Below are 23,338 nucleotides of genomic sequence, written 5' to 3'. Positions count from 1 at the left end.
TTTCACACCTTACGCATCAAAGAAACTAAATATATGCATGTTTTGACGTCTGGCTGTCTTGAAACTAAATCTTTTATACCTACCTTTGGCTCAGAAGTTGGTAAATTTATCCACTTCTACGTCGGTATGAAATTGCACCTCTCGTTTGTCTGGAGGTGCAAATGGTTACAAGTCGTATATCCGGTGACAAGCATGTCAACTTCGATATAATGTCAGAGGGGAATCATGGATGTATTATCAATGAACTTGGTACGTATGTCTTGTTCGGTGTTGCGACAAAAGTCTGAATGGCAAACGCATCATAACGAACTGTCTGCCAATGAGCAAATCAGGCATTTCCCACAGAGTAACATGACACTTGCGTCATGAGTAGACAGGGCGGGAGCTTATCAGTATCATGTTTATGCATGTAGTTGAATAGTTCACTATGTCAACTAGGTTAGCGATTAAAGTGAAATGAATGATGGTAACTGTGTTACACACTTCTCAAGTTATGTTGACAGAGAACTGGTCGCCGCAGCAGTTGCATGTACATGTAGGCAACTTACACTGTAGCCATCTCACTTAAAACACGATTCAAATAATATCCCAAAGTTGACTGACTGTCTGCCAATGAGCAAATCGGTGTTGCGACAAAAGTCTGAATGGCAAACGCATCATAACGAACTGTCTGCCAATGAGCAAATCAGGCATTTCCCACAGAGTAACATGACACTTGCGTCATGAGTAGACAGGGCGGGAGCTTATCAGTATCATGTTTATGCATGTAGTTGAATAGTTCACTATGTCAACTAGGTTAGCGATTAAAGTGAAATGAATGATGGTAACTGTGTTACACACTTCTCAAGTTATGTTGACAGAGAACTGGTCATATTGTATAGGACTAAAAACTAATGTAATTAATGTGCTAAAGTTAATGAATTCATGCACCATAATTAGAAAAGTAAAATGATGTTCCTACTCTTTTCCATTCTTAGTATGTTGAACAGAGATTTACGTTCTGTATAAAATAAAAGCGTCTTTGTACATCTTAAAATGTGGAGCATATCATATTGTTTATACCTTTTGAGCTTCATCATTATAGTTTTAAACTTTTGAGTTTGCAAGTAGACATAGGTGTAGGTGATACATGTACTTAAGTATGTTTACATTCCTTGCCCTAACATGACAAAGCGGATAACCAGTTTTATTAGATAACCAGTTATGAGACATCAATACCCGAGAAATTACTTCCAAAGTTGGTTTCCATTACTTACATGTGTGCATATGTATTAAATGGAAAGTTAACCAAATTTGGTCTCTTTGTCACTCAAGTTAATATTTGTCATCAAACCTTTGCGTGATGTTTTGACAGGATTCAAATCTGAACAGTGCATTTGTTGGGATGCCATTGACCTACAGAAGAAATGATTCTCTCTTAAGTAGAAGCTGCAGAAAACAAATTTGAGTTACAGTCTCAAATGACAGAAATCAACAGAAATCAACATCTGTTTGAGCATGAAGCACAATGTGTGGTAAGTGTAGTAATTTTATGTCTCCATGTGTCATAAAGGATACCATGTGTCTTTTGTAGACCCTTAGCATCTCTTTGACAAGACTCTGTACTATTGCTATTAGCCACAGAGACACTCCTGGGTAAATTGAAATAAAAATACTCAAAGTCCATAGTATTTTTACCACTCTTCAAATTGCAACAAATCTTCGACACAAATATTGATAAGTATTCCGTCTCAACTTAGTCCGAAGTATACTGAAGAACCAAAACAATAACACATGCAGTAAATTTTTATGCTTCTTCATCTATCACCCTAGCAGCAACATTGCTGTAGATGGCGGAGCATGGAGTGTGTACTGGTGGCATTACTGTTTTGGTTTGATTCTCCAGAGACAGTCAGGACCACTCACTTCAGGCTGAGTTACATAGGCAAGATGTATATTTTGGTGTTGCTATTTGAGGCAGGGAAAAAACACTATAAACTGTTTGATAAACGACTAATTCTCTAAATTTTCTTGCGGCCAGTCAAATTCATTCAAGATGCATGTAAATGTCACAGAATTGATGTACAGTTGTTACTGATCAATAATGCACTCTGCAAGACTTTAATTGTGTTTTACTTTTTATTCTTGTATCTGTTGATTTCCGTACTTTTGTCTTCCACAGCATGGTATCAGATTTCTTCTACCCGAACATGGGAGGGGTGGAGAGTCACATATACCAACTCTCCCAGTGTCTCTTAGCCAGAGGTCACAAGGTCATCATCATCACCCATTTCTATGGTGACAGACGAGGTGTGCGCTACCTCACCAATGGCCTTAAAGTAAGACAGCACTTGACTCTGTTAAAGGAAGAGACCAATTTTTACAAATGGAACTAGCATCACCATGTTCATAAAACACCATAATGTTTACTCAAAATTGTACTAAACTATTGTCAGTTATTTGGGGTCTGTTAGGTATTATTATGCTTTCTGGTGAACTGCAACACTTTGAATTTTCAGAAATATGTGATCATTTTTATGTATGAAAATATTTCCACCATTAGGTACTATTAATATATTAGTATTGTTCAATCTTACCTTGTATGAAAAAAGGCAAGCTGTTGTAGATTTCGGTTTGCTTCTAGAATGTAGTGATATCATTGGTGGTTTCAGTCATTCATACTTGAAACAATGTATTAGTTCTTGTGTTTTGCTTTCACAATGAGGTGAATGAACGAGGGCGTCTTTGTCGAATGATCTCCATGTTGCAAACCCAAGGTGAAAGAAGGCATGGCATTATTAACAAAGTATTGTCTGTGTAAACTTTCAATCCTGGCCAAACATAAGATACAAATTGCATCACTGAAAAAATTAACAGAAAAAAGTGTAACACTTACACAATCATCCCCATTTTGTATCCTGTTTAGTAAGACATACATACATAGGTGTTACAAGGTGTTTATTTTCAATTTGTCAGGTATACTACCTGCCATTTGTGACAATGTATAACCAGTGCATCCTGCCCACCATCTTTACAACATTCCCACTTCTCAGGAATATTTTTATACGAGAAAGCATCTCTATTGTACATGGCCATTCCGTGAGTATAATTTTTTTGTGAAAACTGTAAACTTTTTATCCGTGCTACTATCGAGTGGAGTAGTGTAGCTGACTTCTACTACTACAATTCTTGAAGCTTTTCACATGTTTACAAGGTCTTTATTTAAGCATGTCCTGACGACATTATTTTTTGTGGACTGATAAAATTATGCTTTAGGTACAGTGCCGAGTAACATGCTTCATGTTAATGTTGTAATATTTATGTAATCCACGTTTTACAATTTGAACAAGCCATTAAAACGATTTATGGGCAAAGATTAATATGTGAATGACCGCACATTTTAAGACAGGGCATTACAATGACAGAGTGACATGCCTTTGCCTTTGTAGTTGTTGCTTTACAAAACATTTTAACTTGGGGTGATGTATAAAATATAGAAAACTAATAAAACAGAATTAGATTAATTTTCTGAATTATGTTCTTAATTAGGTTTGATTGTCAAATATTACAATATTGATGGTTTTTAATAAGTCAACAAGAATTGTCATTGTAAAGATACATATGTAGAGGATAATGCATGTCTACCTTGCTGTGAAGCAAAGCCATCATTTTGCCATAGAATCAAATGTCAAGCCAGTGTCACTCTCATGACTCTGTTGTTGTATTGAACTTATTCTCTGTGTTGTAGGCCTTCTCCACCTTGGCCCATGAAGCCATGTTTCATGCACGTACCATGGGACTCAAGGCCATTTTCACAGACCATTCTTTGTTTGGGTTTGCCGATGCCAGTTCCATCCTCACCAACAAGGTTCTCAAGTTTTCATTGGCTGATTGCAGTCATGTGATATGTGTATCTCATACAAGGTAATTTTTAAAATACATGTTACTGGGTACTCCTGAATTACTAATGGCAGTCAGGTGATGTTTGACAAATTTATGAGGAATTCAATGATAAGACTGACTATAAAGCATTAACTCCACTTCGGCTGTATGGCTTATATGGTGTTGTACTCTCTAATGGATTTAGAGTTCATTTGTGTTCACCAGTCTACAGTTTTGAAATCCAATTTTGTCATACCCACGAGAGTTGTTGACTCTAAAATCATATATTCAACATCACAGGCAAATGGTAACTATCTTTATCTTAGAGATGGGCATGCATAAATTTCTGTATTTTGAAATGGCAAACATGTAGTGATAGTTTTATAGTGGGGACCACAGAACTTGTCTTCTTTTGCAAACTAATAAATTCTTGAGCAAAGCAGTAGACCCCATTCAGACAGATCCTGCCTGTGATGTGTTTACCTTGGTTTAAGAAGCTTAGCATTCCATGTAAGTCTGTGATGTGTTCACCTGTTTACAGCAAGGAGAATACAGTGCTTAGAGCCTCCATTGCTCCAGACAAAGTGTCAGTAATCCCCAATGCTGTAGACGCAGCTATGTTTACACCAGATCCTAGTAAGAGACATGCTGGCAAAGGTAAGGTCAATCTTTGTGATGCACGGGAAATTTTAATGATTTCATGTGTTGGATCACATTATAGAAAAGGATTGTATAATGAATGGGATACACGATGCAACAGAGGTTCATATGTGAAGATCTTGATATTAAAGCTGTTTTCGGTATTTTTGATCATCAGGAAAAAAGTGTGAAATTGTGTGTTTAGTTGGTGTACACTTTGTCACTTATTTTAATATTTTACTTGTGTTTTTATGTGGTACTGAAGAATATTTCCTGTTCATCAGGTACATGAACTTGATCTGATGTAGTCAGGCAGGGACCTACGGGAAATGCATACAAACAGCCACACTCTTTCAGGAAGATTCATTAAACAAAGCACCCAGGGAGTGCCTTCTGTACTGTCTCTGTTCCCTAACTATTAACCAATGAGGTTAAGTGTTCTACCTGCTTATACATGTACAACTCAGGTACACCCGATTGCCAGAGGTTTGAGGTGTCTGTTGAGCGTTGGTTGTTTCTTCCCATCCCACTTTCCCCTGCTCGAAAGTATTACCAGCAGTTTTATAGATGTGAAGTATTGTTGAATATGCCATACAAATGAAACAAAAATACAATACATATGGCTGTGATGAAGTTCTATGTCCTAAATCATGAAAATATACATGTACCGTATGTCGTCTGTCCTCTTGTAATTACGGTAAATGACCTGAAGTGTCACATGTGAGTTCTTGTCATTTACTTTGGCACAATCTGAGTTGCGGCAAGACAACAAAAAAGAGTGATTTGTGTGCTAAATTCTGCCACAGCTTTGTATACGGAGAGCCCTGAGGTTTAAACTCAGATACCGATATTTGGCATGACACTCCACATGGGTAAAGGTACTGGTTAGTCACACTTAATCTCCACAAAGTTTTCTCCCAAATTCCCATTTATCACAAAATAATAATAACAAGACAATCAACCTATTGTGAAGTGCAAGTACTAAAATTATTATGATTAAAACTGAGGAAAACATGAACTGTTGGTGGGAGGAGCATAGAGTAACTGCTCAGTGAAGCGTTAGCTTGTTTATTACACTCTTGAACTGTCAGTATAATCCCCTGACCATCCTTGATGCTCTCCAGCGGCGCTCAGTCATTAACAATCACAATCAACGCAATGAACCCTGGGATACAATTTCCGAGTCCCAGGGCGAAACTGTAGGTAATTTACCATATATTAAGTTAGAATTCTCGTTTTGTATTTACATACAGGTATATCTATCCCTAATTCTTTTGCAGTGACCATAGTGGTGGTCAGTCGTCTTGTGTACAGGAAAGGAATGGACCTACTGGCCGGAATCATCCCAGAGCTCTGTCTTAAACACCCAGACGTCCAGTTTATTATTGGTCAGTATATCAGTGGAAATGCTATCTATCCAGAAAAATTGAATGTGCATAGCATTGCTTTCTGCGTGATGTTTCATCTGTTTTCTTCTCATGATACGAAAGGTTGATCTTATTCAAAATGTACTTAGTACATGCACTTAGTACATGTACATGTACATGCCTCTGTTTATCACTGTACTGCATACTTGATATGTATACGAATCACTGATACAGTGGTTTAAGAATGCATGACATGCTGCTAACCTTTAACTGATATAGAGTTAAGGAATTAATGCAATGGGTACAATTATAGTTTTCTTGACCTATAAACTGACAGCAATCATATAAGTGAAAAACACTTCAGCATGCAAAGCACTAAACACCAGACAGTAAACTCCAGGCACTAAGCGCCACTGGGCTGGTGGTGGAGTGCAATGGAGATGTGTTTCTTGGAATCGATCAGCACACGGTGTGGTGGGCCAGTCTTAGCCCCCTCAGCCCTGGAGAGGGAATTGTGAGGATTCCTGGAGTATTTCTGGTGCTCTTGGAATCGATCAGCACACAGTGTGGTGGGCCAGTCTCAACCCCCTCAGCCCTGGAGAGAGAATTGTGAGGATTCCTGGAGTTTTTCTGGTGCTCTTGGAATCGATCAGCACACGGGGTGGTGGGCCAGTCTCAGCCCCTCAACCCCCTCAGCCCTGGAGAGGGAATTGTGAGGATTCCTGGAGTATTTCTGCTCGTCTTGGAATCGATCAGCACACGGTGTGGTGGGCCAGTTTCAGTCCCCTCATTCCTGGGCAGGGAATTGTGAGGATTCCTGGAGTATTTCTGGTGCTCTTGGAATCGATCAGCACACAGTGTGGTGGGCCAGTCTTAGCCCCCTCAGCCCCCTCAGCCCTGGAGAGGGAATTGTGAGGATTCCTGGAGTATTTCTGGTGCTCTTGGAATCGATCAGCACACGGTGTGGTGGGCCAGTCTCAGTACCCTCATTCCTGGGCAGGGAATTGTGAGGATTCCGTGAGTATTTCTGGTGCTCTTAGAATGGATCAGTACACGGGGTGGTGGGCCAGTCTCAGCCCCCTCAGCACTGGAGAGGGAATTGTGAGGATTCCTGGAGTATTTCTGGTGCTCATAGAATCGATCAGCACACGGTGTGGTGGGCCAGTCTCAGTCCCCTCAGCCCCCTCAGCCCTGGAGAGGGAATTGTGAGGATTCCTGGAGTATTTCTGCTCGTCTTGGAATCGATCAGCACACGGTGTGGTGGGCCAGTCTTAGCCCCCTCAAGCCCCTCAGCCCTGGAGAGGGAATTGTGAGGATTCCTGGAGTATTTCTGGTGCTCTTGGAATCGATCAGCACAGGGTGTGGTGAGCCAGTCTCAGCCCCCTCAGCCCCCTCATTCCTGGGCAGGGAATTGTGAGGATTCCTGGAGTATTTCTGGTGCTCTTGGAATCGATCAGCACACAGTGTGGTGGGTCAGTCTCAACCCCCTCAGCCCTGGAGAGAGAATTGTGAGGATTCCTGGAGTTTTTCTGGTGCTCTTGGAATCGATCAGCACACGGTGTGGTGGGCCAGTCTCAGTCCCCTCATTCCTGGGCAGGGAATTGTGAGGATTCCTGGAGTATTTCTGGTGCTCTTGGAATCGATCAGCACACAGTGTGGTGGGCCAGTCTTAGCCCCCTCAGCCCTGGAGAGGGAATTGTGAGGATTCCTGGAGTATTTCTGGTGCTCTTGGAGTCGATCAGCACATGGTGTGGTGGGCCAGTCTCAGTCCCCTCATTCCTGGGCAGGGAATTGTGAGGATTCCGTGAGTATATTCTGGTGCTCTTAGAATGGATCAGTACATGGGGTGGTGGGCCAGTCTCAGCCCCCTCATTCCTGGAGAGGGAATTGTGAGGATTCCTGGAGTATTTCTGCTCGTCTTGGAATCGATCAGCACACGGTGTGGTGGGCCAGTCTTAGCCCCCTCAGCCCCCTCAGCCCTGGAGAGGGAATTGTGAGGATTCCTGGAGTATTTCTGGTGCTCTTGGAATCGATCAGCACACAGTGTGGTGGGCCAGTCTCAGCCCCCTCAGCCCCCTCATTCCTGGGCAGGGAATTGTGAGGATTCCTGGAGTATTTCTGGTGCTCTTGGAATCGATCAGCACACAGTGTGGTGGGCCAGTCTCAACCCCCTCAGCCCTGGAGAGAGAATTGTGAGGATTCCTGGAGTTTTTCTGGTGCTCTTGGAATCGATCAGCACACGGGGTGGTGGGCCAGTCTCAGCCCCTCAACCCCCTCAGCCCTGGAGAGGGAATTGTGAGGATTCCTGGAGTATTTCTGCTCGTCTTGGAATCGATCAGCACACGGTGTGGTGGGCCAGTTTCAGTCCCCTCATTCCTGGGCAGGGAATTGTGAGGATTCCTGGAGTATTTCTGGTGCTCTTGGAATCGATCAGCACACAGTGTGGTGGGCCAGTCTTAGCCCCCTCAGCCCCCTCAGCCCTGGAGAGGGAATTGTGAGGATTCCTGGAGTATTTCTGGTGCTCTTGGAATCGATCAGCACACGATGTGGTGGGCCAGTCTCAGTCCCCTCATTCCTGGGCAGGCAATTGTGAGGATTCCGTGAGTATTTCTGGTGCTCTTAGAATGGATCAGTACACGGGGTGGTGGGCCAGTCTCAGCCCCCTCAGCCCTGGAGAGGGAAATGTGAGGATTCCTGGAGTATTTCTGGTGCTCATAGAATCGATCAGCACACGGTGTGGTGGGCCAGTCTCAGTCCCCTCAGCCCCCTCAGCCCTGGAGAGGGAATTGTGAGGATTCCTGGAGTATTTCTGCTCGTCTTGGAATCGATCAGCACACGGTGTGGTGGGCCAGTCTTAGCCCCCTCAGCCCCCTCAGCCCTGGAGAGGGAATTGTGAGGATTCCTGGAGTATTTCTGGTGCTCTTGGAATCGATTAGCACACGGTGTGGTGAGCCAGTCTCAGCCCCCTCAGCCCCCTCATTCCTGGGCAGGGAATTGTGAGGATTCCTGGAGTATTTCTGGTGCTCTTGGAATCGATCAGCACACAGTGTGGTGGGCCAGTCTCAACCCCCTCAGCCCTGGAGAGGGAATTGTGAGGATTCCTGGAGTATTTCTGGTGCTCTTGGAATCGATCAGTACACGGGGTGGTGGGCAGTCTTAGCCCCCTCATTCCTGGGCAGGGAATTGTGAGGATTCCTGGAGTATTTCTGGTGCTCTTGGAATCGATCAGAACACGGGGTGGTGGGCCAGTCTCAGCCCCCTCATTCCTGGGCAGGGAATTGTGAGGATTCGTGGAGTATTTCTGGTGCTCTTAGAATGGATCAGTACACGGGGTGGTGGGCAGTCTTAGCCCCCTCAGCCCTGGAGAGGGAATTGTGAGGATTCCTGGTGGTCTAGCCTGAAGTTCCCTGCATGTTAGTGGCATACATATTGGGCTTGACTTGAGAGTAAAAAGGCTGTTAAACAACTGTCGTTAAACACCTGTCAATAAATAAATAAATAAATAAATATATGTCTGTTCATGATGTGCAGGTGGGAATGGTCCAAAGAGGATTCTCCTGGAGGAAGTAAGGGAGAAATATGAGCTACATGACAGAGTTCATCTCCTAGGCAGCCTGGAACACAGTAAAGTACAAGAGGTAAAGATACATATTCCAGAAGATACATGTACCAGCAGACTTTGGCTTGAGTTTATAGAGTTCTTGCTGAAAAGTGATGCTGTATGTGCTCCAACAAGCTTGGCTGTCGTCTTCTTTCATGAGTGGGGTAGGGATGAGGGACCTTCCCTGGTTCACCGTCCAAAGCAATGGTCTCACTGTAGCAGATCTACCCTTGACCACTGAAGTCGCAGGATTGAATCAAGCTGTCAAAAGTTCTGCTGCGGATTTAAATTAAGAGGTTTCCAGGAGATAGATGCGATTTATTTTGGTCACTCTTGTTTCCTCTAGACATATTAAATCTCACCACAGTCGTATCAGTGAACATTTACGTTCATTATGTTTGGATTAAATCAATAAATTATAATATGTATGATGAGGTTTACATGTGAGGTGACCTTGCCTGTTCATTGATAATTTTGATTGCTGGTGTAGAAGTCAAATACCATATACCACCATGTCAGTGCTCAATGTCTAAATGTAGCCACATGTCTGGCATGTTTTTAGCTAACATGAATTGGAACCTCAGTGATGAGCTACACAAAAGGTCCAGTCTGTGTTTACTTCATATGTGTTTTAGGAGCACACATTCACCGATAGTTTTGATGTAAGAAGAAGAACAAGAGTTCATAGCTTTATACTGTCTTGTTACCGGGGGAAAGGAGTTTTGCGAGTTCCCATTAAGTTTGGCCATTCAAGAATCTTGGAAATACACATACATGTTCATGTGTATGTAAATATTTGTTAATACTAGTAAATCATTTTGCAGGTTTTAGTGCAGGGCGATATATTTCTCAACACGTCATTGACGGAAGCTTTTTGTATTGCAATTGTGGAAGGGGCTTGTTGTGGGTGAGACCTTGTTATTATATCCGCATTCATTTTCTTTTCACATTAGTAGAATAAAACAGTTCCACTACAGCTTCAAAAGAAAGATTTATTGCCAGTATTCATTAGTCGTAGTATGTGTCTTTCTGTGTACTTAGTCTCAAGAAAAGGAGAGAAGCCAGAAAGCTGATGTATCTAATTGTGTTTTCTCTAAGACATGTCAGAGAAGATGCATTTATTATTTAATTTTAGAAAAAAATTGGTTTGCGAAATGTAACGTTGGCCCTTATTGCAAAACAGTTTTAAATTGAAATTGAAAACTGAGAGACACAAAGTATTGCCAGGTTTTAAAAAGTTTCACCTTTTCAGTGCATTCATACTGCATGACCATACAAGGCTGATGCACAAACTTTTTTTTTTATCAAGCTTAATTTTCTGTCCAAAATGCCACCATCATATACGTGTACATGGTTTATGTAAAAATTCTTGAGTATGGCATTGAACAAAATCGAAAGAAATAAATTTAAATAATCTACAATTATGATCAGGTTTATAGCTGAAAGAAACTGATGTGGACCAGTGCTCTTAGCAAGGTATCTGAAAACTTGACTACCTTAATAAGGCATCAGCAAACGTGGATAAATCAAATTTATTTATTTGATTGGTGTTTTACGCCGTAGTCAAAAAGTGAAAGCAATATAGCAAATGATACTACTCATATAAATGCATATGTATGTAAATAATCGGTGGGTGTTTTTGTGATGTTTGGCAGCTTACAGGTGGTGAGCACTAAGGTGGGTGGTATACCAGAGGTCCTCCCCCCAGGGGCAATCTTTCTGGCTGAGCCCAGCGTCTCCTGTAAGTAACTGCTATCCTGTCTGGTAAGACAGCATGAAGAATAAGCATTTTTTCTTCATATTCCGTAATGTTAGCTGTGTCTGCAATAAACATCTGTAGTTTGTCCAGCGAAAGTTCATTTTTTTCTTTATGATATTTATTGTTTGATAACACATGTAAGTAAAAGTAGACTGTGTATATATCCATCACTGAAGTATTCGGGAATTGAGAAAATTAAAATTCAATCGCTAAAAAATTAAAAGTTTTTTTTTTTTGATCGTATGTTCTTTGAGGTACTGGACCCAGTAATTCAACAGTGAATTAGCATTTAATCCCTATATTATCTTCAGTCTAAAATAAAGTCCCATTAGTTTTGGAGTATGATTAGAATGGTACCGGTATTAATATTTAAGCCAGGCACGTGAACAAATGACCCCTGGATCTTAAAGGAGTAGAAAATTTAAATATCAAAAGAGTATGAATTTCCTTGCAGATGCATGCCATAAAAAAATTGTAATATGTACCTGAAGTTGATAAATTATAAATAAAGTCAGCGCCAAATTCCGCTGTGGGCGACTCCATTTTGCCTAAGAACTAGTCCTGAAGTCTTCTGTGTTAGGAGGAGAACTGCCGCAGGAAACGGCCGAAGTGCAGTTCGTACATTTCCGATAGAACTCTTCTTCCCAGAAGGTTCCGAACAGTACAGTTCATATTCCGCTTGATGATCAGGAAACCGGAATGTTGGACGTAAGTTCCAAGTCTACACGAACAAGCCGGCAGTTTTAACAACTCTCATTGGCTGAGAGGCAACACATCCCCAGCATAAATTACAGGGTTTTAAAGATGGAGGACGTGATGAACTCAGCGATTTATGCCAGCTTGGCCGTTTTCAGACTTTCATGTATGGCGAGGAAAAATTGCAAAATTATGCAGAAGGCACCACCAGATAGAAAAAAAATGTGCTCTTTCCAGCCTATAGTGTCATTGTTTTAAGTTTTCTTCTCCTTTAAAATGGTATGTTAATTCAACAGGCCTTGTTGTCGAGCTGGAGAAGGCTATAGTGAAATGTCGTGAGGGAAGTGTAGACCCTTACGCTACACACATGGCTGTGAGAGACTTGTACACCTGGCAGGATGTCGCCCGCAGGACAGAGCTTGTATATGATGCTGTGATGACCACCCCTTCCCCAGATCTGCAGGAAAGAATCTCCACGTAAGTTGGACTTCAGGGCAGTTTTGAGGCACTGTAGTAGTGTTTCCAAGTGGAACTGGTGATGAAAGCATGCATCTTCTGGCTTTATAGTGAAACCCTGAATAATGCTTAACCTTCTGATATGTAGATTCTTGACCAGGTGCCTCACGATTAATTAAGAACTTTCATTTTTAAGAAAATTAACACAGTGGATGGAAGTTTGAACTACCTGTATTGACAATGAGTCTCAAGCAAATAATTTATTTGTTTATTGATTTGATTGTTGTTTAATGTCACACTCAAGAATTTTACGCTTATATGATGGCAGTTGGTTTTTATGGGTGGAGGAAACGGGAGTGCCTGCCATACCCTAATTCTTCAACCTTTTCAACCACCTCTGCGACCAATATTTGGAAACATTCTGAGTGAACTGTGCAGTGTAGAGAAAAAATTTGCACAGTTTTGCACAGCTTGAATCTTGACACAAACAAATCATTTTCATGAGAATTCTTTGCATAAATTCCACTTAAAAATTGCTTTAGTTTCCACATGTGACATTATATTTATATTTTAAGATAAGTGGTCTTTAATGAAGATTACACTGCAAATGGCCAGATGAATGCGTTTTTATTGTCACAAATTCAGTGTCCAAGGATAGGTTTGAATCTGTGTCCCATATGTGCTAGCAGTTAATTGGCGAGCGCGTCAAACCACTTATCCACGGCCCAATCCCCCTCAAACAAATAAGGTTACACATTCCCCTAAGTGAATCTAGCTCACTTTTTACAAGATGAACTTGCAGGTATTCCCATTCCATATACTGATTTTTTATTAAAATCCTGATCAATTTATCCCCTTAGGTATTATGGCTGTGGTCCTTTGGCAGGAAAACTGTTTGTGATAGCGGTCATGTTGAATTGTTTTGTCTTACTGCTACTACAGTGGATGTTCCCCTCAGAGGTTTGTATTTTGTGTATTTTGAAGGATAGCAGTATCCTATTGTTTTGACATCTAATGTCTGATAAAATGTGCAAAGTCGGTTTTATACTGCAAACTAATTAAAAGTTTAATTTTGTTGATAAAAAGCTGTACGCATGAACTTTAACTTTATACATGACGGCGATTAGGTTAATGGTCAGAGACCGGAAACATCTTTGACAAACCTCTAGATGTAATCAGGTGAATCTAGCAGCTGAAAGACCAAATACTGGATTGGAACACCAGACCTCACTGGTCAGGGGCTTGACAGGGGCAGCTTATGGTTGTTTTTTTTTATGGACTGAAAACAAGGTGTACCTTATTTCACCTAAAGTTTAATCTGCAAATATGCACTTTCTCAGGCATGTAAAGGCCTTAAGTGATGCTCAATACCATCCCTTAAGATTTTCTGATGTGTTAATCAAATTTCACAAAAAAATCTTTTTAAGTGGCCTTAAAAAGTGGATTAATCAATAAAGCAAAATTGAAAGATGCTACAGTTTAGGTGAAACACAGTATTGAGTAATCAGCCTATCTATACAGCTGTACCTGTGAATGGATAAAAAATGTGCTTTACTTCTCTGTTCTGCAGGGCTTTGAGAGGGCTCCAGAATTCCCCCGAAAATCAGTAGAACAGGGACTTCCCCATGTCATAGAACCAAATGGACGTGTACGGAAACGGTTAAAAAGGAAAGCTCACAAAGCTCATTTCTCTTGACAAAGGCTGAATTTAGCTGAAGTACTGTGTAAAGACATTGACAATTATCTTATGGACTATGCAATGTTTTTACAATGGTCACTTGTGTTATTTCCAGTAGCAGAAATACTTTTATATCGTACACTGTTTTTTACCTTTTTATACCATGTAACATGTGTTTACGAATGAAATCATGGAGATTATTTACTGAGTATCAACCAGATTCCCTCAAACTATAAACAAATCAAATCAATCAGTAATATTTTAACAGAATCCTACCATTCTTCTGGAATATATACATTTTCACAAATAAGATTTATGATGCTTTATTGTTATTTTTTGTTATCTTATTATTTTCATTTTTATAAAAAAAAAAAAAAAAATTGTAAATGTAGCGATCATTATCAAAACTTTCTCAGGATATTAATTACGGAAGTACATATAAAAGTTTAAACTACATGTACAAGTATGTTTACAAAGTATCAATCAAAACTGACAGTAGACTTTAATTTTAATCAAATTTTTAATCATATTTGATCTTAATTGTCTTTTGTGCTTTGCACAGTTGTGAGAATATGATTTTACTGACTAAAACATGGAGGTTTTTGACAAAAACCAAGGTCTGACAGTTTGGGGCTGTAGTTTCACTGCTTTAAGTCCAATATACTGGTGCAGATACAAATAGGGCTGAATCTAAATATTAAACACAGTAGCTGAATTCAAAGCTTTCAAGAAATCAATAGATGCTAATTCCATATTCTTTTGTCCACTTTCACAATGCTGACGTAGTTTACTTTCTTTGCAAATTTTCTCACTTTACAGAACTGCAATCTATTAAAGCAATTTCTTTTACAAAAGAAAGATTTTTTGCTGTTGTAGCAATGGTTTATATTGTGGCAATCACAGGACGTTGTCCATTGATTTCAAAATGACAATTAATGATATTCAGTGCAAAGTATTACTGCTTCTAAATTCAGTTTGGCAGGTTTATGTCTGTGATACAGCTCAACATCATGTTAAATTGGCACATGTATGTTGTTAGTGTGATTCAAATGAAAATATTGGCTAATTTTTTGTTTTTATTTCATTGAATATAGCTGATTTTCCTCACCATTATGTACTTGTATAAGATACCAGTTGACTTCAAAAGGGTTTTTTTATTCCGCTTCCTATCTCAGCTTTCTCAACCCACAGACGAGACCACCGACTGTCATAGAAGTGAAACATTCTCTAGTACATTGTTAAATACGTACATTCTCAAGGTTTGATCTAGGGCATTTTTATCCTGTTCAGATGGCTTTGGGGGTGAGAAGTTTGGGATCCAAAATAATACGGTTTTCATATTTTTGTGCCTTTGTGTAAAAATGATGAAACTGACAGCTTTGCACATTAAATGTGTACTCAAATTATTCACTCCAGCTTGATGAAGCCCTGTTCTCATGATTGTAATTTAATTGTATTGTGTCTTGTATAGGAAAACACAATATGTTATTAAGTGACAGTGGTAATAATGATTGATTTTTGGATTTTACCAAATCAAAAACAGAAATATTAAGAAATATTTGATAGATTGTTTTTGTAACAGTCTGCTGATATGGGCTCAGTATCCTTTTATTATTCTGTTGCTGATTAAGCTGCATTGTGATGTAATGCTTTAACACGATTTTTCAATTTTAAATACCACTGATATGAAGACAAATGTTGAGGTGTAAATGTCAGAGAGCTACTGTTATGAATTTCTTGGTTAATATACAGTACGTGCACATGTGGTGAGTGCATTTTAAGTAAGAAAAACCTTTCTTGTAATTCTAAATTGTATTGAATGACAAGTCATTTATTCAATGCAGTTGATTATGAAACTTGCTTGATCTGTGTCTTATGCAATTTTTATGTATGCCAGTCCTGTATTGTAATGTGGCCTTTGAGCATAACCTCGAATATTAGGATGGAATGTATCTTATACGTGTACCTGGGCTTCATTGATGAGAATGAAGGACAGGTGGCAAGACCACTGGTAACTAATTGCAATAATTTATATTGTTGTAGGTGAGTTGAGTAGAGAATTTGTTACACACATTCATGTTTAGTAATATGTTTATGTCAAAATCTCCTGTATTTTACAACCAGTAATGGAAAAAAATATGCTCATAATATCAGTGGTATATATGTATGTCATCATACTTTACTTGATTGCCAGCTGATAAGTATAGCTTGATTCTCTGGTAAAACAGTTTGGTGACCCAGTTCCCAATCAAATGACTGAAATGCCTGGGAGACAGTGAGAATCCATACACAAAATATCATTGGATGGTTTACATCATGTGATCCTATTCTAACCTCTAACACAAGAGTTAAGTTAATACTGAAATTTCGACAAATAAACAGTGGACTGAAACTAAGCTTTTCGGAAAGCTCATCAGGCAAATACAACAGCATTGGAAAAAAATGGTGTACAGAGTCCAGGCAGTGACAGGTTCCTGTATTTCAAATGCTGCTTGCATTATTAATGGAGTCAAAACAGTACCCAAAATATAGGCCTGTACGGTTATTGCATTCTTACCGGTATCAACGCAGATGGGGAATATAGTTGTGTAAACATCCTCAGTACCATACAGCATCCTATGTTTAGTTGCATTTCATTGTTTGACACAGCATTTAAGATTCATGTCGCGGGCAATTCCACGTGTATGACGGTAATGGAGAATCATGCTATATTTATCCTCGGGTAAAGCTAGGCCACGGGTACTATAAAAAAGTCAAACAGTGCCAAAAAGGTTTGTGTAATATATGTAAGCATGTCAAGGATATCACATACAAAAATGGAATATACTTAAACATGTACTTGACAAATAAGCTGTACTCAAGTTGTTAGTTGTATTTGTTTCAATGATTTGACAGATATCAAAGTGTTTACTCAATGACACATCAGGCCCTTGACCAATGAGGTCAAATGTTCAACTCCAGCTCTCGTTTCAGTTACAGCTGTACGTCAGGAGGTTTGTCAGGCACTTGGTGAATGTTAGTGGTTTACTTTAGGCACTCCGGTTTCTTCCACTTACAAACTAGACCTAATCTTGAGTATATTGTTAAAACACCAATCTAATCAATAACATAAACTTGTTGGTCATTGTTTATGGGAAAGCAAGATTATCGGTTTGGGGTCAGCATTCTGTGACTGGTTTTTGGCATGCAGCAAGACAGCACTTTACACATGGCAGATGAGCTTGCATTACAATCTTCCTGGTACAAGAAATGGCAATACACGTAGAACTGGAATTAATATAAGGCCAAGTTACTCCCACAGAAAACAAAAACAAATCTGCATGACATAATAGATCAAGTACGGAAGGTATTTCGTGTATTGACTTTAATAATCATAACAAACTGAATTTGCTAGAGTACATTTGTAGCAACAAGTGTCATGGTTAACCAGCCTGAACTTGCACATATTTACCACTGTATACAGATGTAGTATTAAATGATAATAATACATCTGTGATTTGAGATTCTTAGACCTATATGTACAGAATAATGTGTATAACACAATGACTTGATCACATTCAGTGAGAGTATTGCACATATGTGTGATGTAAAATACCACCTTGTTTGATTTTCTCTGCTTCATTGTTTCCACAGACAGGTGTATATGGCAGCACTGAAATCTGACATATCAAACAGTCTCAGCATTTTAAGTATTTTTGGCTGTTTATGACAAGTGAATTGAACATTATGTGAATGGAAACATAACATTTCCATCAAAACGCAGTACTTCATCATATAACCTCTTTCTACAACTATGTGCAAAATGTTTAACGAATTGCAGATCTTACAACCAGCTTTTTTCCACCCAATTGACATTCAATTCCATTCTATTTTAACATGAATTTTCCACGGGGTATCTTCCAAACCAAAACATACTCTAACCATATATGACTCGCATTAAAGCCTCCAAAACTCCAATTATTTACAGGTATGAGCAGATTAGACTATTCAAAGCTTTTTTTATCCAAATTTTTGGCTTGGACATTCCTCGGTACAATATTTCGAGATAAACAGTGTTATAAACCTTGAATCAGACAATCTAAAGCTGTTTACGAAAGCAAAATGTAAGACTTCCTGTGATGTTCTGTAGCTTGAGATCCAGTAAAGAGTTCTTATGCGTGGTCTAAGTACTCATGGTAGATGTTTAAATGAGCAACTGTAAGGGTTTGAATCATGAGTAGAACAGTTTTGAGTACAGTGTGTCTTGACAGTTTTGAACAACATCAACATGAGGGAAAGCTAAAGCAGCAGCATCAGGCTCCTTGTCTTCATTCCTGAAAAACAGAGACACAAATTTAGAAATTTTCACAAAGAGTAAGCCTGATTTGTAGTTATTAACTTTATTTAAATCAACATTTAACATCTCAATAACCTTTGTAAATAATGTCAGGTGAATCCATTTCAGACTTGCATAAATAACATAATTTTAGCACTTATTTTTCAGCCCTAAATGTTCACATTTTGACCTCTTCATAAAATTTGTCAATACTTTAATTTGCATTACCATACTGTGTGGTACTAAAAATATAAAGCATTGTGACGCTGTTTTAATTTTAAATACCCTTGATGTCATTTCCATCACTAAATGAGCAGAAGACACATTTTTCAGTACTGATGAGCCTTCACACTTGTTATGCAGATAGTTACCTGGCTATTATAGCTGGAATCAGAGCCTGGATCTTATGCTGGATCAGCTGAGCCTGCCAACACAAAGGGTTTGACACTGATTTACTGTAAATGGCTTAAAACTTCACCCCAAAAGTTACATTTTACAGGCAAAGTAAGATTATAAAATACTACTTTTGGTACTGAAAATTTTTCCTGTAAGGTATCATACTCATCAAACAAACCTTAAAAAAAAACACCATTCTAAGATCAATACACCTCTCAGAATCAGGCAAAATGAGCAGTTATGGACCAAATTTAATGTCATAATGATATAGCATTTGATTTGTATGGTATTCCAATGAACTTCATAATTTATACAACATTTTGGTTTATGGGTGGAGGAAACTGAGCAGAGGCTGGGGAAGAAATCGCCTTCAGGTAAAATGTACCTGACAAACCTCCTGATGTAAAGCTACTATTAAGAATACAGACATATTAAGATTTAAGCAAATTAAGTTCTCAGAAACATGTTAACAGGTTGACCACAAATCACAAAGACAGAAATAAAGAATAGAGCACACAAGTTAGGCCTGAATATCTTCAGGGGTTCTCTGCTTAGTAGAAGCTGGGCTAACATGTTAATAAATTCAAAATCGATTTATATATTTGATTAAATTATTTCACTGGAGTACTACGTCATACCCAAGAGTATTTCACTTATACGACTGCAGCCAGCATTATGGTGGGAGGCAACCATGTTCAAACCGAAGACCATTTAAAGGTTGCTGACGGATCTCTCCATGTACAACTGGACAGAAAGCCAGCATGAGCTGGACTTGAACTCACAGCGACTGGAATAGTAAGAGGCTCCTGGCACACTGTGCTCCACTAGCAAATTCAAAATTGAATTAAAAACAAAACAAAAAACAAAACAAATCCACACAAAGGGGAGACAACTAGTCCCATTACCTGTACTGGTCCAATTATGTCAAGGCGCACTGCACTGGCCACCACTGTTCTCAGGATGCCGAACATGAACATAGTCTGAGTAGCCTGTAGTGGCAGCCCAATCACCCCACACACTGAACCTAATACAACAGGCTGGTGACAATGACTCAGTCCTTCCCACAGGCTGGACAGATTGTTCCTATCCAATGTTCTGTGACACATCTCCAATAGTGATCTCCCCTGAATTAGTAACGCATGAATGTAGTACAACCCCTCATTGAGCAGTGGTGTTGTCAGTGATTTGTTTGGTTTTGATTGTAAACATAGTTATATTCTAACTTACAATGCTTAATTTAAATTTTTCTGAACTATGGAAAAAACAAAACAAAAACAAAATATTATCTTTACTGTTATGGGTCTCAACCATAAGCTCTTTAGCATACCTGTCTAACTGAAGCACGTTTTGCCACATGATTCGTTGTCGACACATCTATCAGGTGATCAAGACTTCTCACTTTGACAACATCAAAGCAGTTCTTGAAAGCAGCTGTCAAAAATGGCAAACTGAAGGATCCTGGAAATTCAACAAAACAGGTGTCGTGAAATCTTGTAACTGTATATATGAATTCTGAAGAGCACCTAAGATTGGCGCCTGCTTGTTTATTAATTTAACTTAGGCCATGAAATTTAGGCAATGCTTAAAGGTACATAAAACAGGTTTTGGTATAATTTCATTCAGTATGAAAGCTTCTTTTATTCAAACTTATAAAGCTGAACATGACAAAATCCTTTCCCTAGTGACATCATTGCTGTTTAAGTGACCTAAAGTGTCCCTAGCGCTTGATCACAGCCTGATGTTAGGTGTTCAAATCCAATTTTCTCTGGTTTGACTGCAGCTTTAGGTCAGCAAGTTGTCAAGGGAATGAGCTCAGGGGCTGCTATCAGAAAAGTCATATTTCTCGTAAATATTTTCGTAAAAAATAGTGTGTTACTGTGCCTTAAGGCAACATTATTTACAAGAAAAACTGACTTACGACGTTTTGTGAAAAGGGTGGCCCATGCTCAATTTCCTCCATCCAAAATCTAATGAGTATAAGTAATGGTATGGTGTAAAAACCCAAGCAAAAAAATAAATATTCCTTCCATGTATATACACCATGCTTATTAAATGACATCAATCTAGATTCTCTACACATACCTGCATTTTCAAGTGAGCACACCAAGAATTGTTCCAATTTTTCTAAAAGAAGAAATTAAAAATTGTATAAATATTCATGATTATGTTTTGTTTAACATTTGAAAAAAAAAAGAACAACATAGTAAAAAAAAATTAAAGCTAGATTTTAACTGATGATACAGTCCTCATTGGCTGATCCAATTTAAAAGATGAATAATTCAGACAAAGCTGCATGAGTAATGGGCGAAACCTGCGCATCATTATGATTATTACCACTGTGTGAATATTTGTCCTGACCCACTCGTCTGGAGCCTCTTGTGCTTTACATCCTGGACCCTGACCCACTCGTCTGGAGCCTCTTGTGCTTTACATCCTGGACTTACGAAAAACTACTCTACAAGCTTTTTTTTTTCAGTACTATGCTGATTACAGTGCTACAGTTGACATCTGCTGATATTCAATTACAAATGCATCCTGCTCTTTATTACTCAGCTTGAGACCATTTGGTGTTTAGAAGATATGAGGTTTTTCATAAGAGAATACCACTTACATAAGAGAGTACCACTTACTGCTTTTCCATGAACAAAGAGAGTAGCAGTGACTAGAAAAATCCTTGTCCAAGGTCAGGATTGAAATTGAAAATCATGCGCCTTGTGCATGGTTAGAAATCGTGCACCTTACTCACTGAACTACCCAAATTGATCTAACATTTTGCCCACAAAAGTGCGTTTTTAGAGGCAAATAAAAGTCACAAGATATTATTTTTGGTGCTGAAACTTATAATTTTCCAGTAGAATATCATTTCACGTTCGAAGCAAACCTCAAAACATGGTTCTAAAATTAATAGAATCTTAGAATCAGGAACTACGGGCAAGTTTATAGTCATAGGCAAAATTTATGGTCATTTAGGGTATTCAGTAAGCTTCATGCAACACATACGACACTGTTACAGACCTGATGTAGTAACATAGTTATACTTCAAGGCAACTTCCAAACCTCCACTGTGTGAGAAACCACCTGTGGGGAATGCTGAAAGACAGGAATTAGAGAACTAACTGAAAAATACAACAAAAAAAAAAAAACACCCACGGAGAAAACAAAGTCAAAAGAATTAAAACAAAGTGTACAGAGGTATCTATAATTAAAATATATAAGTATCCATAAATTAAAATTTTAAAAGCTGCAGTTTCTCAACACTGGTACATGAACAAATACATTTTTTTATTTATTTATTTACTAATTAATTTCACTGACATCTTACTGACAAAGTGAGCATTTCCACATGTATATGCCATCTGAATGCAGGACATGTACATATGCATGTATCTGCAGTGTATAATGTCACATGTGTCAGCGGAAGGCAAGTGGTCTCCACAGACTTTCATATAAGACTAACTACATAAGTGTTATATGAGTGCTTTCAACTTCTTAATGCCACCAATGTCTCGCAAACACTGAAGGCTAGGATGGAACCAATGACATTTCGCATGTTGTAGAGACTGAAAGACAAGCTATCGAGTCATAATCATTCAGCTACAATCTGTCCCTGACAAAGTCTTGGGCTTATAAAATTCACAGTCTGCATATATACAGTCAACTTACTCTAATGCAGTCATAGCAATGTAGATCATTTTGTTCCACATGGCAAAACATCCTAGTGATGCATGTCTAAAATACGCACATGTACATGCATGGGTGAGCGAGTCCTCAGGATCAACCGTCACGGTAGGTCTACTACTGCAACATTTAGCATTTCTCCCGAACAAACATAAAGGTCAACAGTCATCATACACTGTAGACAGCCTACTCACTCTGAACAACCCAATCTCATATTTTATACTGTCCTTGGCATCAGGTATTCGGACTGCCCAATCTTAAGTCTAGGCAGCCATTAATTCGTCATCTGCATACTCTTCAATTATACTGGAGCGCTAATGATAAATGGTTAATTGATTATGTGAAAATATTTATCTGCTAGAATCCACATCGGGCGGTCTCCACAGTATACTTACTTATATCTAAATTCAAAATATGGACTTTGAACTTAAAATGTTCGATCCGCAGGCCTAGCTTGGCCCTTTTAATGGCATGTGTTAAGTGCATTTAACAAGCTACAAGATATAAATACTGAGTGAACGAATCTGAACAGAAGTCTTGAAAAAGGTGTTAAACTTTTAAAAACTAAAATACCATACAACTCATAAAATTGTCGCAATGACCAAGACTTGGTTATATTGTACTTAAGGCCAAACCTACAAGCAAGAGCAGAAAATCCGGTCTACCGGTGGTTACATTTTGATTTTAATGCATATATTTTCGTTTTGTACAGTTTGATGTATATAATTTGGCTTATGCCTTAAGACATACACGTCCACAAAACCACCCATTCTTACCACTGTCTGAGACTTGCAAAACTGTAAGAAACTTTAGGCTTTCCATCCTCCCATTATCTCCGAGAAACTGTCAGGTTGTCAACAACTCGGTTACGCCCCTTTACTCGTCAGTGTCA

The 23,338-nt window shown here is 38.9% G+C and overlaps 2 protein-coding genes across 2 annotated transcripts; one reads left to right on the top strand and one right to left on the bottom strand.

The window, feature by feature from the left end:
- The first annotated feature begins 55 nt into the window (after nt 1–55).
- LOC135475443 (phosphatidylinositol N-acetylglucosaminyltransferase subunit A-like) lies at nt 56–14,324 on the top strand. The gene is made up of 13 exons (XM_064755345.1): nt 56–249; nt 1,355–1,514; nt 2,162–2,318; nt 2,956–3,078; nt 3,728–3,903; nt 4,403–4,518; nt 5,781–5,888; nt 9,399–9,505; nt 10,293–10,375; nt 11,124–11,209; nt 12,220–12,400; nt 13,240–13,339; nt 13,950–14,324. Exons 2-13 carry the CDS (start codon nt 1,498–1,500, stop codon nt 14,073–14,075), a joined length of 1,380 nt encoding a protein of 459 aa, XP_064611415.1. The 5' UTR covers nt 56–249; nt 1,355–1,497; the 3' UTR covers nt 14,076–14,324.
- A 1,488-nt stretch (nt 14,325–15,812) lies between these two features.
- Nucleotides 15,813–23,284, bottom strand: LOC135475144 (uncharacterized). The gene is made up of 7 exons (XM_064754909.1): nt 23,223–23,284; nt 21,784–21,858; nt 20,851–20,892; nt 20,096–20,226; nt 19,674–19,892; nt 18,744–18,796; nt 15,813–18,370 (listed from the first exon to the last, which is right to left on the bottom strand). Exons 1-7 carry the CDS (start codon nt 23,266–23,268, stop codon nt 18,268–18,270), a joined length of 669 nt encoding a protein of 222 aa, XP_064610979.1. The 5' UTR covers nt 23,269–23,284; the 3' UTR covers nt 15,813–18,267.
- Between the last annotated feature and the right edge of the window lie 54 nt (nt 23,285–23,338).

Source organism: Liolophura sinensis, chromosome 9, assembly GCF_032854445.1.
Source record: "Liolophura sinensis isolate JHLJ2023 chromosome 9, CUHK_Ljap_v2, whole genome shotgun sequence".
Classification (NCBI taxonomy): Eukaryota; Metazoa; Mollusca; class Polyplacophora; order Chitonida; family Chitonidae; genus Liolophura; species Liolophura sinensis.
Note: the sequence above shows the minus strand (reverse complement) of the source record. Positions and strands in the feature narration are given on the sequence as shown.

Coding starts and splice junctions, on each gene's coding strand:
- LOC135475443 (XM_064755345.1), top strand. Junction 11,210..12,219: donor GGCTGAGCCCAGCGTCTCCT/GTAAGTAACTGC, acceptor TTAATTCAACAG/GCCTTGTTGTCGAGCTGGAG. Junction 12,401..13,239: donor CTGCAGGAAAGAATCTCCAC/GTAAGTTGGACT, acceptor TTATCCCCTTAG/GTATTATGGCTGTGGTCCTT.
- LOC135475144 (XM_064754909.1), bottom strand. CDS start 23,268: ATGGAAAGCCTAAAGTTTCTTACAGTTTTGCAAGTCTCAGACAGTG. Junction 19,893..20,095: donor AACGTGCTTCAGTTAGACAG/GTATGCTAAAGA, acceptor TTACTAATTCAG/GGGAGATCACTATTGGAGAT. Junction 18,797..19,673: donor ACATAATTGGACCAGTACAG/GTAATGGGACTA, acceptor TTGTGTTGGCAG/GCTCAGCTGATCCAGCATAA.